Consider the following 19,753-nt stretch of genomic DNA (forward strand, 5'->3'; position numbering starts at 1 on the left):
CCTCATGCTCACCCTGGAGCCAGTACCGCATGCCCTGGATATCTCCCAAGCATCATCCGAAGCCTACACCTGCACACACACACACACACACATGCACATATGTGGCTAGGGACTGGGGCGTGCTCCTCGCTCTGCCTTCTAGGGTTAGGGATTGCGCAGCAGCTGGTGCACATGGAGTGCCAATCCGGGGCACACAGCCCCAGGAGGCTGTACCAGAGGACCCTTGTGCTATTGCTCACAGAGTCTGGGTGGACTGCAATACTCCTGACACTGGGGCTTTGTGAAGGTAGAGCTGAAAAACTTCCTTGGAAAGGGGCTTCCCCCATTTCCTTTCCCTAGGGAACCTCATTCCAGCAGTTATCCCCTGTCCTGGGACAATAGCCTGAGAGCACAATCCCTGCATGAGCATGGCCCCGCAGGTCGATCTCCCCACACTGAACTGGTTCCCGACGGATCGCTAGCTGTCTGCTGTGGTTAGATTTCAGATGGCGATGGCGACCCGCTTCTGGAGGGGGATGGCGGGTGGCATGTATATGTCCCATCAACAGAGGGCAGGGGTGAGCTACTCACACAGCTCCAGGAAGGTGTCCTGCATGTAGAAATTCTGGAGACACTGCTGGTCATCCCACCACTCCATAATGATCCAGTCCCACCAGTCTGCACTGGTGTCCAGACACCAGAAGCTGTGGTGCATGGTGTGCAGGGGAGGATGGGTGGGATCGTACTGCATGAGCAGTGTCCACAGATGAGGATGTTCCCTTCAATAAGCTGGGGATTTTGTTCCTATAGGGTGTGAAAGGCAGCCTGCAGAAAGTGTTGCAGGAGGTACAGTACAACCTGTGGCTATGTCTAGACTGCTTTCCTCTTCCGAAAGAGGAAATGCAAATGAGGAAAGAGGAAATACAAATGACTCACTGATTAGCATTTTCTCGTGCTTCATTTGCCTAGCCTCTTCCGATCCTTTTTTCTGGAAAAAAAAAAAAGCAGTCTAGATGGGGGTTTTCGTGCAAACACCCTCTTTTCGAAAGAACCCTTCTTCCTCAAAAAATGAGGTTTACAGGATTCTTTCAAAAAAGGAGGGTTTTGTGCAAAAAATCCCGTCTAGACTGCTTCTTAAAAAAAAAATCTGTTTAAAAAAAAAGACTCCGTAGAAGATATGCAAATGAAATGTAAGAAAATGCTAATTGGTGCTTCATTTGCATTTCCTCTTTCCTCATTTGCATGTGTCGGCAAGGGCAACCAGAACAGGCAGAGAAAAGGCTTTGCTGTCCCTTGAGGAAGCAGGCAAAGGAGAGAAGCCTGAGACACAGCTGTATGGGGGGCGGTGCCTTTAAGCACGAGTCTCAGATAGCCTCAGGCAGCAGCTACCAGAAGTTAGTGCTGTCCTGATACCCTGCCTGAATTATTTCCAGGAGGCCTTAAATGTAATTCAGCATCCAATCAGTGTGCATGCTCTATTTTGAAATAGCTCAGTACTATTTCGATGGGCATTTGCGGTGTAGACGTGTTATTTCAAAATAAGCTATTTCAGAGTATTTCTCCCAGAATAGCTTAGTGAGAAATAAGCGTGCAGTGTAGACATATCCTACACCCGTGGTCACTAACAGGTCGATCGCGATCGAATGGTCAATTGCGAGGCCTCGACCAGTCAATCACGAGGCGTCCTGGCCACCCCGCCCCCATTTCCCTCCCACCCCTGAGAAGCCCCACTACTTACCTCAAGTGAAAATGGAGGTAGTGTCGGCTTCCCAGGGATGGACAGAAGTCCCGCAGCTTAGCGCCACTTCTGGTGATTCTGGAAGTGCACTAGCTTCTCTGCCGGGTGTACTGCAGGAGGGAGCATCGGCTCCCTGCACCGCACAAGAGGGGTGCATCAGCCCCAGGGGAGATGTGTGCAGGGTTTCCCGGCGTGCAGGGGGGTCAGCCCTGGGGAAGGCACGCGCGGGGCTTCCCGGCGTGCAGGGGGGTCAGCCCCGTGGGCAGGCATGCGTGCGGGCAGGACTTCCCTGCGTGGAGGGGAGCGGGGTCGGCCATGGGGCAGGTGCGTGCGCATGCGGGGCTTCCCTGCGCGGGGGTGGGGGGTTGGCCCCGGGGCAGGCACGCACTGGTTTCCCTTGGGGGGGGAATCCTGGGAGGAGGCAGATGCAGGGGACTCTCCGCCTCCACTGGCGCCCTACTCCCCAGCCACAGAATGCTGTCCCCACTCCCCTGTCCCCAGCTACAGAACGCTGTCCCTATTCCCATCCCCTCCCCGAACTCTGTCCCCACTGGCACCCTGTCCCCTGCTGCAGAACCCTGTCCTCCACCCTCTGCCCTCCCAGCACCCTGTTCCCTCTCCTTTGCCCCCAGCCGCAGAACTCAGTCCCCACAAAATGTATAATTATAAATGCTTCATTTTAGATTTAAATAGCATGAATAAAAAACAGACCATTTATTTCATAACTATAAACACGTGATTTTAATTTTATATATCACATAATTTAAAAATAAACTGTTTATCAGAGTGTGTAAGTAAGGGCTGGGGATAGCAAATGATGGACAGGAGGAGAATAGAGAGGGCGGAGCTTCAAGGAAGGGGTGTGGCAGTAGATCTTCGCCTGTTCTGAGATTTAAAAAGTGATCTTGGGTGTAAAAAGTTTGGAGACCACTGCCCTACACCAAGCCTGTTATTTCAAAATACAGTAATGGGCTTGTTATTTTGAAATAATATTCCTGCTTGTGAAGAGGAATAAGCTTATTTTGAAATAGTTATTTAGGGAGTTATTATTTCGAAATAACCTGACAGAGTTAGACATAGCCTTAGAGACTAACAAATATATTAGGTCATGAGCTTTTGTGGGTAAAACACACTTCATCAGGTGAGTTGGACTGGAAATTACAAAATTTGAGATATATATAACAATAAAAGCTACCTATTGTAATTTTTATTTAAGTCAGGGTGGATGTGTATCATTCACAACATTTAATGTGGAGATATGAATATCAAAGGCAGGGAAATTGCCTTTTATACTGCATTAACCAGTTAAGATTTTTAGTCAAGCCTAAGTTGGTAGAATTGAACTTGTAAATGAACTCCAATTCAGCTATTGTCCTCTGGAATTGGGTGATCAAATTATTTAATAGAAGGAGGGTTACTTTTAAATTCATTATTGAATGTCCAGAGAGGTTAAAATGCTCTCCTACAGGTTTATGTGTGTTACCATCTATGAAGTCAGACTTGTGTCCATTTATCCTTTGGTGCAAAGACTGTCTGGTTTGGCCAACTTACAAGGCAGAGGGGCACTGCTGGCACTCGATGGTATATATCATATTTGCAGATGTGCAGGTGTTTGAGCCCCTGATGTTGTGGCTTATGTAGTTAAGTCCGGTGATAGTGTTGCTTGTATAGATATGTGGACAGAACTGGCAACTGGGTTTGTTGCGGGGGTGGACTCCTGGTTGAGAATTTCTATGGTGTGGTGTGTAGAAAATTAGTTTAGTGGAAAGAAAGTTCCAGTGGGATACTTTATACTTAGTTATAGATTTTATTTAGAAAGGTTTCTTACTACAAAAAAAGCCCCAAATCGTTTTTCATCATTTGGGTGGATTTTGTGTTACTTTAGAGAAAGTGATGTAAATGATTTGCCGTAACTATAACCAGACCACCCACTCAGGACTGGGAGAAGTTTAGGCACTGTAAATAAAGATGAAGTGTGGGGGTAGCCTATACTTCATAATGGCTGTATTAAATAAAGCTCTTTGTTGTCTTTTGCATAGTTGCGTTTTAGATATTATAATAGTAATAATACTAGTATAATGAGCCCAATAACTCATTTAGAAACCAAGGAAATTAAAAAAGGTCTTGTGTTATGATGACTTACACTTTAAGCACTAAACAGCTAATTTCAAGGTACATAGTAGATACGTGTGGTAAGATAGAAACACTCAAGCATTGAACACTGGAATGAGTACCTAAGAACATGTGGATTATATGACCCACATAAGGTATGCAATAAAGTAGTATAATAGTCTCCCAGGAGACAGATGGCAGAAAATTATTTACCTCAATAATGGCCCTTCTTAGGATTTTATGCTCATGTACAACAATTTATAATAGCTACTGTATTAGTGTTGCTAAAAGAAACCCATTTAGCTCAAAAGAGGGCATCTTCTGTCAATATATCTTATTTGGATCTTGCTGACCCAAATCTGGACAAAACAAAGGCCAGTTCTTTGCAAAATGGATTTCATTCTGAGGTAAAGATAGGTGGTGGGAAACCACCACCATAAAGATGGAGTCAGTGGGAAGATGTATGACTGTATACAAAGACCCAAAATAATGGTGAAGGAGTTGAAATGGACCTTCTGTGGAGGATCTCTCCCCCTTCTTTACAGGTTTTACAATTTGCCAAAACAAATCCCTGTGATCTAAATACATATCTCATGCCAAACCATAAGACAATTTATCTCAGTTTCTCAAATCATTATGCCTAAGTACCCAAAGAATCACCTTTCAGTATGACGACACTCAAAACCAGAGAAACGTAACTGGTGTCATCCCTTGGAAAAACACACTTAGCTGAAGAGCCTGGTCCGTTTGACATTTGCATTCTTTAGAAACCTGCTGGATGTGGACAGCATGAGAGCCAATGTGTTGATGAGTAGAATGCAGAGTGCCATTTCTTTTCATCATTTTGTAAATATTGATAGCTATGAGTGCTATCAGAATCTCTAAGTAGGACACCTTTGACTGGCAGACTCATAATGCATGCCCTCCTTTAAGTCATATCTTCATGTATATTGGGAAATATCAAAAGGAATTCTATTTGTACGTACACATCTTACCCTTGTATCCTGTATGGTTTTGCTGGTTTAGGCCTCATCTGTTGGTGATATTGGACACAACATGAGAGAAAATGCAATCCCTATGATACATGATAGCAGGGCATTTAGGTGATATGTGGTAAACTGGATGAATGTTTCCTGAGATACACCATATTGTCATAATGATAAAATTAGCACCGCTATGAGATAAATAATTATAATTGAGTATTACCACTTCATACTTATATAGCACTTTTCATATGCGTTTCATAAAGCTGTTTACAAAGGATCACCATTAATATAGCAATTTTTTCAGATGCAGTAACTGAGGCACAGGAAGTTAAGTGACTTGCTCAAGGTCATGTGATGAGAGAGTGGCAGTGCTGGGATTTGATTCAAGGAATCTTATTCCCTAAGCCTTATTTTTTTTATTTCAGTAGACCACAACTACAGAACACAGTTGATACTATTGTCCTCAGGTAATCAGCCTGAGATGTAATTAGTGGAAAGATGAAGGAGACTTATACTGCAATGGTGGACACACAATGACTGAGTACTTCTAGAATAGCATTGTTTGTACTCACAAGGAATCAAGGAGTCCATTCACCACTTGGAGTACTGGAACTTAAATTGAGAATTTAGTAGCGTTGCCAACCTTCTGACCAAACAAAATTGAACACCCTTGCCCCGCCCCTTCTCTGAGGCCTAGACGCCACACTCCATCCCCCTACCCTCTGTCACTTGCTCTCCCCCGCTCACTCATTCATTTTCATTGGCCAGGAGTGGACTGGGAAGTCCCTTTTTGACTGGGTGTTCAGTTGAAAACTGGACACCTGGCAACCCTAAACACAAGTTTACAGTAAGCATACTGAAGATATGACATTAGCTATTAGTTATTGGGGGGGGGTGCCAAAGCTAGCTTTATAGGGGAATTTCAAGAGGACTCTAAATTAGATATGTTGCCCTGCTGATGCTCAGTGACCCATACAATTCAGGACACTCCATCTGAATATCCCTAGAGTAGGCGAAGCACATGTGAGCAATGACAATAACCCAGCCAAAATACTAGTTATTATAGTATTAATGATATGAAAGGAAGATGGTTAAAAACCTACCTGTTCCCCACTGCTTATCAGCTAGATGGTTCCCAAGACATTTCTAATTCTTCATCTTTCTTGTACCGTATTATGGCTTTGGACCACAAGCTCTTTACATTTCATTCTCTGCCCTTTGTCTTTAAACTTCACCTACTTTAATGCACTCTGTACCCTCTGCACTGCTAGAAAAAAAGCCATTACTAAGTGAAGAGCTATACCAGGGGAAGTCCTATAAATATCTGAATAATTGGAAGCTAAATGCTGCTCAATTCAAATACCAGAAATCTACTTTCAGATAATCTGGCAACTTCTTATAAGTAGTTTTTCTTGGTATTTATTATAACATTAATCATGATGTACCTGTTGGTTCAAAAAAGTGGTTTTAATATGCATGTCTATGGAAAATGTTTTATTATTTATCAGGGCAAAATAACAATTAATTATGATGTCAGAGAGGAAATCTACCAGTCTCTTATCCAAAAGATTTGTCATGTCCATTTATAAATGTGCAATGAAGTTTCCACGGAAACATGTAATGTTTTAAACTGAAAATCACAAGGCATAAGTCCTTTATGTTGTGTTCTGGGTGCCTAGTTTCCTAATATGCTATAATATAACTCATCCAAACCAGAAGGAACAACTGTGATGTTATCTGCATGTGACACTCACTGCACATTACATTATACCAGGTGGGTGTACAGAAAGAGAGACTGTTCTAATAGCTGCAAACATGAAAGGAAACATAGTTAAGAATTAACATATTCAAACTTGGCACCACTGCGGGCCACATTAGCTGTTTGCCCTGGGTTATTGTAGCCAGACATGAACCCCATCTTGGTTTCCACCCACCTTCCCCCCCAGAGAGCAAGAGAAAGGCAGTCAGCCTTTGATGCCCTGGGAACGCAGGTGTGCTGCCTGTCCCTGACTCTACCATAAACAGAAACCAGACAGTAAATGGGCTAGCTGACGACCCGGGGCCTCCCGTCGCCCTGATGGCTAGTACCAGTAGTTGACACGCCTGCACTGTCCCAGGAGAGGAATCTTCGCCCATCACATACCAGAGGTGCCCATTGTCTGCATTTTCCCAGGTGTGAATTATGCTTTGCACCCTTCGTGGGAAACTTGGCGTTCAAAGCCATTTTTCCTAATTGGCCACTTGAGACCAGGAAGAAGCCTACGTGACCCAAGGGGTATAAAGAGGGGTTTAGTAGCCCATCCCATTTGAGCTCCAATCATCTATACCTGCTGGCAGGTATTGATTGACTCCCGAGGTCTGTGGGACACCCAACCTCGCCCTACTTCTTCCCGAGGGATTGAGAGAAAGATGCTGGCCACGCCAAGTCTGGAACGTAGGGGTGAGAATATATACCTGCTAGGTGTCTATTTTGCATGCATTTAATAAGAGCTCAGAGAACGAAAAGGGTTTCATGGTACCTGTAAGTGACTTATCAGTGTAATTTCTGTTCTGTCCTGTCCTTTGTAGTGGCTGTGTTATCTGTAACACAGCAGTAGCATTTAACAGCTAAGTTTACCCTGTAACAATAAAATAGTAACTGTTTAAGCTTTAACCTGACTCCTTCAGTTGCTGTAACAGAACCAAGCACAATTCTAAAAGAACTTCAGCCGGTCATAAGGGACAGGTATAGGAAGAGCTTGGGCGTTTTGGATCGTGTCACTCCCAGGTGACAGATCCGTTGGGGCATCTCTCAGTCTTCCCTAGACTGCCCGCTGAGAAGGGATCCTGAATCCTAGCAGCTAAAATCTGAGTGTAATAGGCTCTTCCTATAAACCCAGGGTGTCTGTCAGCCTGTTGGCTGCCTTCTGGGATGGGACCCCAGTCCTAGCAGTAAAGTCACGGACGTTAAACCTTTTTCTCGGTAACACACACACACACACACACACACACACACACACACACCCTGCCCTGACCGTCGGCTGACAGTTATCAGGACTGTGCCTACCTGGCATATTCAATGAGACTGAGATTTTAAACTCTATCTGAGCAAGTAGGATGCCCAATTCCTATTCATTTTAACTGGGTGTCTAACTCCCTTAGGCAGTGATTAAATATCAGCCAAAATAAAAAAAAATAAGTGCACGCAATATATTTTTTAAAGAATAGACCCTATTTTTTAAAAGTAAGCTGGCATTTTTGCATCTAAGTATTCCAGCATAATTACAGCAGTAAAATATTAAGTGTTGACAAAGCCTAAGTTTCAATGAAAATCAGTAGGACCAAGGCTGCTAAATGATTAGATCCTCTTGAAAACAGATGCTTTTTGGAAATTTTACCCTCAACCTTCATATCTGCTTGTACCCTTTGCCTTCTATGGTAGATGAATACAAAATTCCTGATTTAGTTCACAAGCCTTAAAAATATAAGAACAGCCATAATGGGTCAGACCAATGGTCTGTCTTACCCAGGACCCGTCATATCTGCAGTCAATGAACTTTGCCAACATCCTATGGTTCAAAGGAGCTAGTGATAGTATACATTTCAGGGCTCATGTAGGGAGCCTTTTTGAGTTTCCTGGCCCTGACAAAATCAAAGAGCATAATCATATCCATTTTTCCTTCACCTAAGAAAAATGCAGGCTTATTAAAAAAAATTTAAGTGACAAAGCCTAAGAAACAAACCATTCACAGTTCTGTTCTCTTTTTCTAATCTAGGAGCTGCTCATCTGAGTCATGTCTTTGCGATGCCAGCTGGCACTGCAGCCTCTCCTCCAGCTGGAAAGACATCAGATCTTTCCTGGTTATTATCCCAACCACTCGGTTCTGTAGGTCAACAACTGTCAGGTGGCGAAGCCCCAAGGTCCGAAAGATGATATATGTGCGCTGCAGAGAGAAATGAGCCTGAACTGACACCGCTGATTTGTTTATGTATGGCTCCTGCAAGACAAAGAAAGAGAAAGTGGGGGTTGGAGAAAATAAGTGTGTAACCATTCCAGATACAGCAGGCTTCCTGGCCAGTGGGGGGTAAGATTAGTACACTTTCTTTTTTTTTAATATTTCTGCTGTACCCAAATCAGTATAAAGTACACTGTAATGAACCCTTTCTTTTCCTCTAAAAGATCAGGTTCACATTAAGCTGTTATGACTGGCATATACCCAAATCTCACAGGCTGGAACAGCCAAGCTGAGCTCCATTGATATTGTCTGAATTCCTGTTTGGAAATAGTAAATGACCCAGTATTTATTAAGTTTAAGAGATGTTTAATAACCACTTTCTCATTATACAAACCATTTCTGGTATCCTGTAATATTCTTCATTTAATGTTAATAAAAAATCAGCAAATCAGAAAAATATACTGCCTGAGAGGAAAAAAAGAAAAAAAAAATACCATGAAGTCTGTTAGGTGCTGAACGCTGATCATTAAATCTCACCTTAGACATAAATGTTTCAAAATACGATCACAGCTAAAGCCAGTTTGGTAGGTTTCCCAAGTAAATATTGATATTTTAAGGAGATATTCACCAACTTTCTTATATCTTATCTATCCATATACCATCCTACTCATCACTTGGGCCTAATTCTATCCTTAAGTGCCACTGAAGTGTTTGGGAAATCGGTGAAAGCTCTCCATGCTCACCTGAGGACGGTGTGTCTTGTAGTCTGTCTGGGAACATTTTTGGATACTAAGTATATTGGAGCCAGAGGAGAAAGAGCATTCAGATTTTTTGTAAATATTTTAATTAATAATATTCTGTTATTCCTATTATTAAAAGGAATACTGAAGAGCAAGAAAGGACAAATTGGATCTCACTGCAACAAACTAGCCCTCATCTTGATTCATCTCCATGAGTCAACTTGAGTTCTAACCAGGAGCTCTATTGGAGCCTGCCAAAAAAGGCCATTAAGAGATTGCTGTACTGAATCTCTCTCTCTCTCAATTGCCCTGACCAGACCCTCACCCCAGCCATTCCTGTCATCTACGCCACCTGGCAACGTGAGGTTACAGTCACTTTGTCGTCCACAGACTTCTTCAGAGTAGACTTTCCACCACCAGAGACTCTATGCATTGGCTTATGTCTAAGTTAAAGTTGTATTTCACCAAATAAGAACCAAAAGGAAAAGCTACAAATATATTCTCAAGCACTGTCTGCAGGCATTTTTCTCCCATTAGCCCTGACCTGCTATTGCAGCTATTTGCCAGAGTTTCTTTTTCTTGTTTTATGAAGCAGATTTCCATGTTTCCCATTGTCAATTTTTTAATAATTCTTGGTGCAAAACTGATTAAAACAGTGTGAAAGAGACAAAGTGTGGCATAAAAAATTCAGTCGCACCTCACTCATTGACCCAGTAGGGAAATCAGAAAGTCTTTGACAGTGATTGAGGTTAGAGCCTAGAGAATAATGTATTTTGCAGTTTGTTGACAATTTAGAAAAGCTGAAAAAAATTGTTTTGTGTCAAACATAATGTTCATTTCAATAACAATCAAAACATTTTGTTTCAGTTTCAACCTTTTTAATATTTTGGATTCTTTAAAAAATCGTAAAGGAAACTTTGAAAACGTTATTTCAAATAAAAATAGAAACATCATTTTGAAAATGTCAAAATAAGTTGCTGCAATTCTTTTCAGAATTTTGAAGTTTGGGGATTCTTTGTTTTTTAATTAATAATTCAGGTGAAACAAAAATTAATGAAAAATGTTTTTGATGCCGTTGAAATAGCATTTTTGCAAAAGAAAAAAGTTTTGGTCAAAAATATTTGCTCATTTCTACTTTTAATCCTGCTGGTTCTCATGGACCAAGCAGCTTCCTTAAATAAAGTGAATATGCATGTTTTCCCTTCAAGGCATTTTTTTAGGGATACCAACTTATGTAATGAAAATTTCCAATTCAGCAGTCAGTTCAGGAAAAAAGAAAGCAAATCTGTTGAAAAATGGAAGCCATAAACATACCTTTTGCCAAATCAAATCTTCAGCTATACTTCATATTAAATGTTTCCCATTCTCCATTTAGTCTATTTATAGTATAACTATATTGTGGTTGAATAATAATATACTCCTTAGTATTCTTTTGTCTGGTCTGCAGTCACACCACCTCAAACTGTAATCTAATCAAATTTCAAAAACTAAATATGGCCAATATTAGCGGGTATTTGGATGTGAGACTAGTTGGAAAAAGCCAGAAGCAGCTGGAAATTAAATTCATTATCCTCAAAAATCCCAAGCAAAACCTTGGAGATACATCTTTGATGACTGCCAATTGTAGGGAAATTTCTGTCAGTTGTAGGGAAATTTCTAATTAATGAGTCCACAGTGAAGGAAATGAGCATCTACTTTTACCTTCACATTTCTCTACCATATTGAGGAACAGGTAACTAAATGTATAAAACAAGCAAGAGATTTGTTAAATGTTTCAGAAGCAGAAAGCTCACTAAAGAATCAGTGAATTCATTGAATTGCCAATGGATGAAGAGATCAATGAAGGAAGATAAGGACACTGGTGAGATGCTACATAGTTTCATTTCATCAGTTTTCTCTCCTAAGAATGCTGGAGTGATTCTTACTCCAGACCTGTTCTTTTCTGGTAACAAAAATGAGGTATTCTCAGAGACTGAGGTGTCAGAAGTAATGGTGCTTGAATAAACTGATCATTTGAAAAGCAACAAGTCAATAGGCCTTCATTATTTCCATACAAGAGTACTGAAAGAGCTTAAATATTCAAGCACATAAACCAAGAGCCATTAGTTCATAGGACTGGAGGTACTAAGTCCTGAGCCTATATGTAAGATAGACTCTACAGATGGTTCGGTAAGACTTGCAGCAAATGTTAATTAATAAGAGCATATCAGAACAGCTGGAAAATCATGATAAGTCTAAAGACCATAGTTTCTGCAGAGGAAAATTATGTCTCACTAATCTCTCAGAATTCTTAGACTGTGTCAATAAAGTAATGAATAAAGAAGAACCGGATGATGCAATTTATTTAGACTTTGACAAGGTTTCTCACAAAAGGCCACTAAAGAAGTTAAATAATAAGGGACATAAAAATAATGGACTTGTGGAAAAATGGATCAGAAAGAAAACAGAGTAGGATGAGAAATGGTCAATACTTTTCATCATAGTAAAATTTTAACGACAGAACTCCTCAAAGTTTATTTATTTGTTTAATACATTTATTAATTATCTGGAAAGAGAAGGAAGATAATAGATAGTGAAGTTTTCAGACAGCACAAAGTTATTTACTCTAGTTAAGACCAAAGAGGACTATTAAGAACTTCAGAGATATGTGAACAAACTAGGCAAACGGGCAAACAATGACAACTGAAATTTATTGTCAATAAATGCAAAGTAATACATATGACAGCAAAAAATTAAATGATACATATGCATTACAGGTTGTAAATTTAAAAAGGGACCTGAGCTTCCCTGCAGACAGTTCAATGAAGACCTTTGCTTAATCTGTAGCTGTGGTTAAAGAAAACTAATAAAATGCATAATGAAGGGGACATGGAATAAAACAAAAAATATTATAATAATTGTATGTAATTAGTGGGATGGCCTCATCTGGAATACTGTGTGAAATGTTGGTTAACCAATCTAAAAAGAATAGTGAGTACCATAAAAGGGCTGGGACAGTCAAAGAAGAGCAGTGAGAATGATCGTGGACTTGGAAAAACTCACAAAAGAAAAAAGATTAGAAGGACAGAGATTGTTTGGTGACACTTTCTCAGGACACCCAAAGTTATAGGTTACCATGCCCCTGTCTCAGTGAAAGAGAGATTTGCTGGTGCTAAACTGGGCGAAAATTCCTATTAGCCCAGTCTGTTAGCTGTCCTAGACAGATTTCTCAGGACTCTGTTGGCCCTTACTTTGCTTTGCTTTCCAGGGTATACTTCATGCATGCTAGGTCCCAAGCCCCTGGTGGAATTTTCCAATGGAGTGCTCATGCCCTGTCACTGAACACTCACAAAAATGTCTGACTTCATAGATTCTAAGGCCAGAAGAGACCACTGTTATCATCTAGTCTGATATCCTGCTTACCACAGACTATAGAACTTCCCAAAGAAAGTTCACTGTGTCCAAAGAGAGTATTCACACCAGCTTGTTTGATTCAACTAATTCACATTGTGCTTAATATCTCAGCACAGAGATCAACTCATAAAACATAGAAGTTTATTAACAAAGACAGAGATTTAAATGATATAGAGTAGGAGTAATGGAAACAGAATTGGTTACAAATGAAACAAAAGTATAACACATTTCTAGGAGACTAAACATAATGTGGTCCTTTGGCTAAAGCTGTTTTCTTATCCATGGAGCTTCTTGGTAGAACTTGCTGGTTTTCAATCAACTCCACATCTGGATTTTCCTGATTTCCCCTACTTGTTACCAGTAAACAGATGACAGAGTGTACTTTTGCTTTTCCTTATATTTCCAAAGTTCCTCAAGAGTTTACTTCCAGAAATAGGGTGAACTGGGGTTCAGATCCAGTGTTTTCCCATGCTGAGTTCACACAGCCCTGTCAACTTGGCTTCTCCTACAGATTTCTATTCAAAGGCAGTTCCCATTATATTTTGTTCAACATTGCTCAATTTACATTAGACAGGGAGATATCTGCCTTTCTTCCTGTATGGGAGAAAATAGGTTTCTCCTTTTGTTTGGTAACATACTTTAAAGCAAAGTATCAGTGAACATCCACAATTCTTTATCTAGAATTAATACACACATTTCACAATGATATTAATGACCTTTGTGTTACCAGTTTTCATCTGATACCTTTGAAGACACTCTCTACAGCAGTATGTTAGGCTTAGGGAGTTTGTCAGGCCTGTTAAGAGTAGCTGTAGAGCAGCTCTGAAGGTCACATGTTTGGTTTGGAAAAAAGAAAGAGAGAGGATAGGATAAGATAATAAATAATATCAAGAAGATAGATCTGGAACTTGTGTTCTCCCAGTCGTATGGTATTTTACAAGAACAAGTGAATATTTAATGAAACTGAAAGAAAAATTCAAAACAAATAATAAGATATATGGTTGCTCCCCAACATATGATTATACTGTGGAACTCATTGTCACAGGAAGTCATTTTGGTCAAGAACTTAAGAATCAAAAAGAGATGAGACATTTATACAGAGACCAAGACTATCCAGAGATGTCACAATTAATAACAAAAATTTAGAGGGGATACTAAACCTCATGCCTCGGGTTTTAACCCATCTCAAATTATTACAGCTCAGGATAAGATCCACGTAGGGGGCCGGTTATCCCAGAAGGGAAGCAAGGCTCTTACAGTTTCCTCCAAAGCACAATGTCAGAGGCAGTGTACCAGCCTAGGTGAACATCAGGTCAGATCCAGTATGGTAATTCTTGTGTTCATTAGGATCACTACCATGAGCTCAAGCAGAATTCAAAATATTGTTTTAATAAAAGCCCTCTAAGTTAGTCCCAACTCTGAATTTCCCAGTTGCCATATTTTATCTGAGTCTACCCTGTTCATTGTAGGCTCACTGAGGCAAACGCTAGCTTTCTTTAATTATTTATTTTTCTTAAGCCTTGTACAGTGCACTCAAAACTATCACGTGCTTGGGACCAGTATCCCAGTGCAGTGTTTAGGAAATAAACATGGAAACGTCACCGCAGAAAAAAGGAGGGGGGAGGAAGACATTTAGCTTTATTTATACATTAATATACAGGCGCTGCAAAGTTACTGAGTGAAAACTCTAGAGCATTGCTTTATGTTTGCTTTACAGTGCTATAGGAGCCAAATAACGACAGTTAAATGATCTATTCCATTAACATTGTATCTTTTTGTCAATCTGGAATGTATTTTAATCAAAAGCCCCCTTGAAATAGTCTCCTTTGTTGTATTTTCTTGTTGGCTCATTTTATCAACATCTGTTATATTTATACAATATGAATTAAAACTTTGGAATGCTCTTTGTACTCAGCTACTTTTGTTGAGAGTGTAACGTCCCAGGATTGGCAGTGTTTATGTAAATCAGTGAGGCTGACACAGCCATCATAAACAAATGAGAAAATATAACAAACACATTGTTCATGGAGGAAATGTTTGTTTTTAGAGTTGGCTTCACTCTTACCAGATTGATGAAGAGTTGCTGATACCGAGGATCTGTACTGTAGCGATTCAGCAGCATGGTCATCTGTGATGGATCAGGCAACTTCTCTACTGTTATCTAGAAGAGGCAAGAAGTTATTTCTGCTTCCAAACCTGGCTAAGTTGACTCTAAATCATAGGCTGAATTTTCATCTGCATGTGTACATACTCATGTATTTTTATCAATCTTCTCTTTAGGATTTTTAAAGCCTTTCTTCGTTTTAATCAGTTCATACTACTTAGGTCTGCTAGAGTTCTTTTCACCTTTGTTATGCTTTACAATCCTTAATTAAACCTCACAGTGATTATGCTCACAAAGCTAAGTATCATCTCCCCCTTTTTACAGACAGGAAAAGGGGAATTGGAGTAGCTGATTTAAGAACAGTGTCAGAGCCAAAATTAAAATACAAATATTCCTGGCTGGCAATCCTGTGTGCCTCCCAGAATCTGGGCTGCTCCAGAAGCTCCTGTAATTGTATCAGGCTATTTATGGGCTGCCCTTTTATTTAGTTTTTAATTTTACTACTTTTTAACAACGTATTAATAACTATTTTAATCCCAGTGCACCAATCCTTGGACATATCAAATGTGCATCAGATAACCAATGGGAGAAATAAAGAAAAGCAATTTACCTTCTGGTAGAGGAGAAGAGGACAGCAGGAAAGGGAATCATGATTTGTCTCTGTTTCAAAGATGGGTTCATGTTCCAGCAGCATGCATAGTTCTAACCTAGGTTTTACAAGGAATACAAAAAAAAAAGTCAGAAATAATGGATAAAAATCTCAAGAAAGCAGTACCTGGCCATGCTAAAAATGTATGTAACTGCCAACAGGTAGATTTGAACCTGTGACCTCTTAAGCTTAGTGTAGGAACCTCTAGCCTCAGAGCTAAAAGCCAGCTGCCTCCCAACCCCTGCTGTAGAGGTCTCTTGGTCTTAACTGTTGCTGTGGTCTAGGTTCCATTTGCATTGCTCAGTAACCACACTAGGTGTGTGGGTTACATATATAGACGTAATTAGTCTAATATCAGTGTCCAAATTTCAGTTTGGTGTAGAACTCCTTGAAACCTACATATTTTTAAATGGATCTATCCCCTCTACATTTTTATTTTTGATCTGAGTTAATATGATTGGAAAGCACTGCTTGGGTAGTCTGTCTAGTTTGTTCCAATCAATTCACAATTGCAGGGGTTTGGGTTTGTCATCTTTCTTTGTATAGATTTTTTCAGTTCCGCTGTCAGTAATGTTCACATTAAAGCATGAGGCCCATCTTTGTAAAATTCTTTCAGAGTCATTGTGGTTTAAATAAGGGATGAAATCTGGAACCCAATTACTTCAGTAAGACCAGAATTGCTCCCAGGGTCAGTGTGAGACACCCATCTTTCCAGTCTGATTCAAATGCAAAAGGCCATTTTTATCTAATTATATAAAATCTGTGGTCATGGAGATACACATTGATGGCAGGGACCAGCAACCACACAACCTTTAATTAGGAGTTCCACAGGGAAGAGACTGAGATACAAGGTGACTTTACTAAATGGGGAATGAGGAATTAGGATCCAAATTCCATTTCACAAGTTTTTTGGTATAAACTTTCCCATCAGGATACTCAGAGTGCAGAATCTAATAGGAGTGGACTAGGCTCCTATGCACAGGACTGAAGATCCCTTGTTTACAGCCTTAGATCCCTTGTTTACAGCCAGAAAACAGTAGGGGCACTATCACTGCTCTCTAGTGAGCCTTCTGGCGGACACAAGATGAAGCACTGGAAGGTTCCCAGAGGGAGGAATATCCAGCTTTTCTAAGCCAGAAGATCACCACAATAACATAGGTCCTTCAAAGGTCCTGGCAAGCCCCCTGTCTAACATAAGGGAAGGCTATAATAGATTCCAGTGGGAGGAACATCCATTTCTTCCCAACCAGAAAGATGATCACATGTCTGGTGCAAGTGCAGGCAACTAATGGAGGGAAACCCATCTCTGAGGGTAAAATGATGACCAAAACTTCCAGGTTACATATCAGTGTGGAGCTCAATTTGTAGACAGTAAGATACATTTAAATAAAGGGGAACTATTGTGAAAATTATCAAAAATATTTAATGAATTTGAGAAATGAAAAATATGGACAAGATAGCATTTTTCCATCTGATGCCTTATACATTGGGGAGGAAATGCATATTGCCAACTTAGTTGGGGATGTGACAAAGTCACTAGTTTTGGTTATCTGCAAGTAGGCAATTTAAACAGGATTTTATGCTATAGATGAATAAACAGTAACTATCTATTGGCTGGTCCAGTTTAACATTGATTCAAGCCGTTGCGGGTGCACTCAGGAGAACAATCTCTAGGAGTGTGATTCTCAGTCTTGTATCATGTCAGGGAGAGAGCAAAACTTAAAATATTGCAAAAGAAAACAATCTTATTTCATTCAAATGCAAAATAATCTATACATCACCATACAACACATTAGAATCACTGTCCTGCACATTGTCTCAGCTTCAGCATCATCTGTTTCTTCTCTTCTATTTGTTCAGTATTTTGTAAAACACTTTTTACCAAACCTTTCTGAAACTTCAAACAAGATATTTTGCCTTCAGCCATGGTTCTCAAAGAGCTTTACCATTGTTAAGCACCCCCGTAACTGGAGCATATATATGCCCTTTTCACAGACAAGGTACAAAGAAATGAAATAACTTGCCCAAGGCCACATAGGAAGTCAGTGGCAGAGCCATAAGAGCTCCCAGGAGCCCTGAGTCCCAGGCAGCTGCTCCTGCCATTAAGCACACGTCTCCCTCCCAAGAAAAATGAATAAATAACAGAACATAATTCATAGTCTCTACTACAACATTATTCATTCCATGCCCTAACCCAAAACAATCTTTTTGGCACTGACATTTTTAAAAATAGTTTTCATATTATTAATGAGAGCAAAGCTCTGAGACAGCCCTCAGCCCATCTCTAACTGGTGCAGTTATAACACTTGATAGAGAGTTGTTTCTGAAGAGCATCCAAGTACTCTTTCCCAAAGCAGGTACTATTCCTGGCATGTTTGCTGCAACAAAGGCATGGACAAGATGAAAATCTAGTAATGTGATATGCCTTGTCTTTAATGCATTATGATCTATGTTTAGAAGGATCGCCTGCTCACAGTTACACCAGCCTCCTAATTACGTTAAGTAACTGTTAACTACACCCAACTGGGCCAAAATCTGCCCCCACATATTCAACTTAGACCTTAAATGGGATCATTTCATTCACCACTGAAATACAGCAGTCTTCAGGTAGCAAAACTGCATGGCTTATCTCTGGCTTGTATTTCAACAATACATTGTTACACAAATTAGAGATGGTCCCCAAATATAACGTTCTGATCCATAGTGGTATTTTTCCAAAAAGTCTGGATGTGTTCAGATGCAGGATATGGTTTGTGCCTGACCATGACACAAACCCTTTTGCTTTTCCCTAGAGGAAATAGCAGCCAACATTCACCATGAGCTTAAAGAGCAGAAACACTGGCTCATCACCAGTGGTTTATTGGCTAGTTTTGGCAACTTGCAATTTGCTCAACACTGTTCTTAGCTAAACTCTGTGAGTAGTCACTTAACATGTCTTGGGAAATGAGAGAAATTTGGCTAGTCAAAAAAGGCACACAGAAACACAATGAAGGAAATTGTTGAAACATTTCTGATGAGAATCCAGTCCAATTAAACCTACCATATTGAAGAGAAAAATGAATATATCTTTTTTCATTGAGACCTCCAGAAGTCATGCCTTGGAAATACCACCACCTTACTCTTTGATGTTACACACAACATCCTTCCTATCACATTATAAAGCCTTAGAAAGAACAGACCAAATATGTTCCTTGCACTGTTTTTTGGACTTAGCAGGAAGTGCTAGGATTCAAACTTGGACTCAGCAATTGTTCGTTTACTCTTTGTTTATTTAAGAAGGAAGAAAACCCTTAAGCAATGAATCTCATTTCAAAGATACCCTGGCAAGGCACTATTGAAGTTTTATGTACTGTATCCATTACAAAACATGCATCACGAGGACACACATCATTAAGATAACATGTTATTATCACAACATCCATGTGTCCCATTCAGCATGATACTCAGGAATTTAAAGCATCTGACAGCTTAGAGTGTCTCCCTTTTCTTGTCAGAAAAGCCCATTTATCAGAGGAAACTACAAATTCTGTGCATAAGAGAAGTGACATAAGAGGAACACAAGCTCAAAAATAGCTATGAATACAAAGACAGTAGATTAAACAATCCTCTCATAGCAAAAATCACTTCTCTATAAATGCAAAGGATGGCAAGCCTTTTATTAAGACTATTAAAGAACCTGGAATATTTGTTTCAGTCTGTTCACTGACATTTAAAACTCATTTTTTCAACCTTAATACACCAAATGTACTCTGTGTGTGTGTGTGTGTGTTGTGTATGTGTGTGCACACACAAGTATTTTGCTTCTGAATTTTATGGTCCATGTGTGGCTTGATCAGGACTGTGGATTAATGTGTGAAGCATATGAAGTGGTGCACTATGAAGGAACTTAATTATGATTATCCTTCCATGTACACAAAGCGCTGCTTCTCTCTTGCACCTTAAGGGATGATCCAAAGGTGCAGCAACAAGTCTTAGTTTCAATGGGCTTCAGACCAGGCTCCTTACCCTAGCTATGCTAAAGCAAAGGAGATACGTTTCAAAATCAGATGATAAAATGATACAGAAGCCGCTCCACGTCTCTAATGATTCTGATCGTGCAGGGTACTGCTGATTGACT

At 40.1% G+C, this 19,753-nt stretch overlaps 1 protein-coding gene across 1 annotated transcript in view; it reads right to left on the minus strand.

Annotated features, from left to right (window-relative positions):
* Positions 1-5,711: 5,711 nt before the first annotated feature.
* The window catches only part of LOC102462787 (chloride channel protein C-like), a 103,906-nt gene continuing 89,864 nt past the window's right edge, over positions 5,712-19,753 (minus strand). Inside the window, exons 14-16 of the mRNA XM_089776262.1 lie at positions 15,598-15,694; positions 14,949-15,044; positions 5,712-8,792 (exon numbers count right to left, since the gene is read on the minus strand). Of these exons, the coding sequence (XP_089632388.1) occupies positions 8,562-8,792; positions 14,949-15,044; positions 15,598-15,694 (424 nt within the window). The 3' untranslated portion in view covers positions 5,712-8,561. The remainder of the gene's footprint in view (positions 8,793-14,948; positions 15,045-15,597; positions 15,695-19,753) is intronic.

This window comes from Pelodiscus sinensis, chromosome 2, assembly GCF_052426305.1.
Source record: "Pelodiscus sinensis isolate ZL-2025 chromosome 2, ASM5242630v1, whole genome shotgun sequence".
NCBI lineage: Eukaryota > Metazoa > Chordata > Testudines > Trionychidae > Pelodiscus > Pelodiscus sinensis.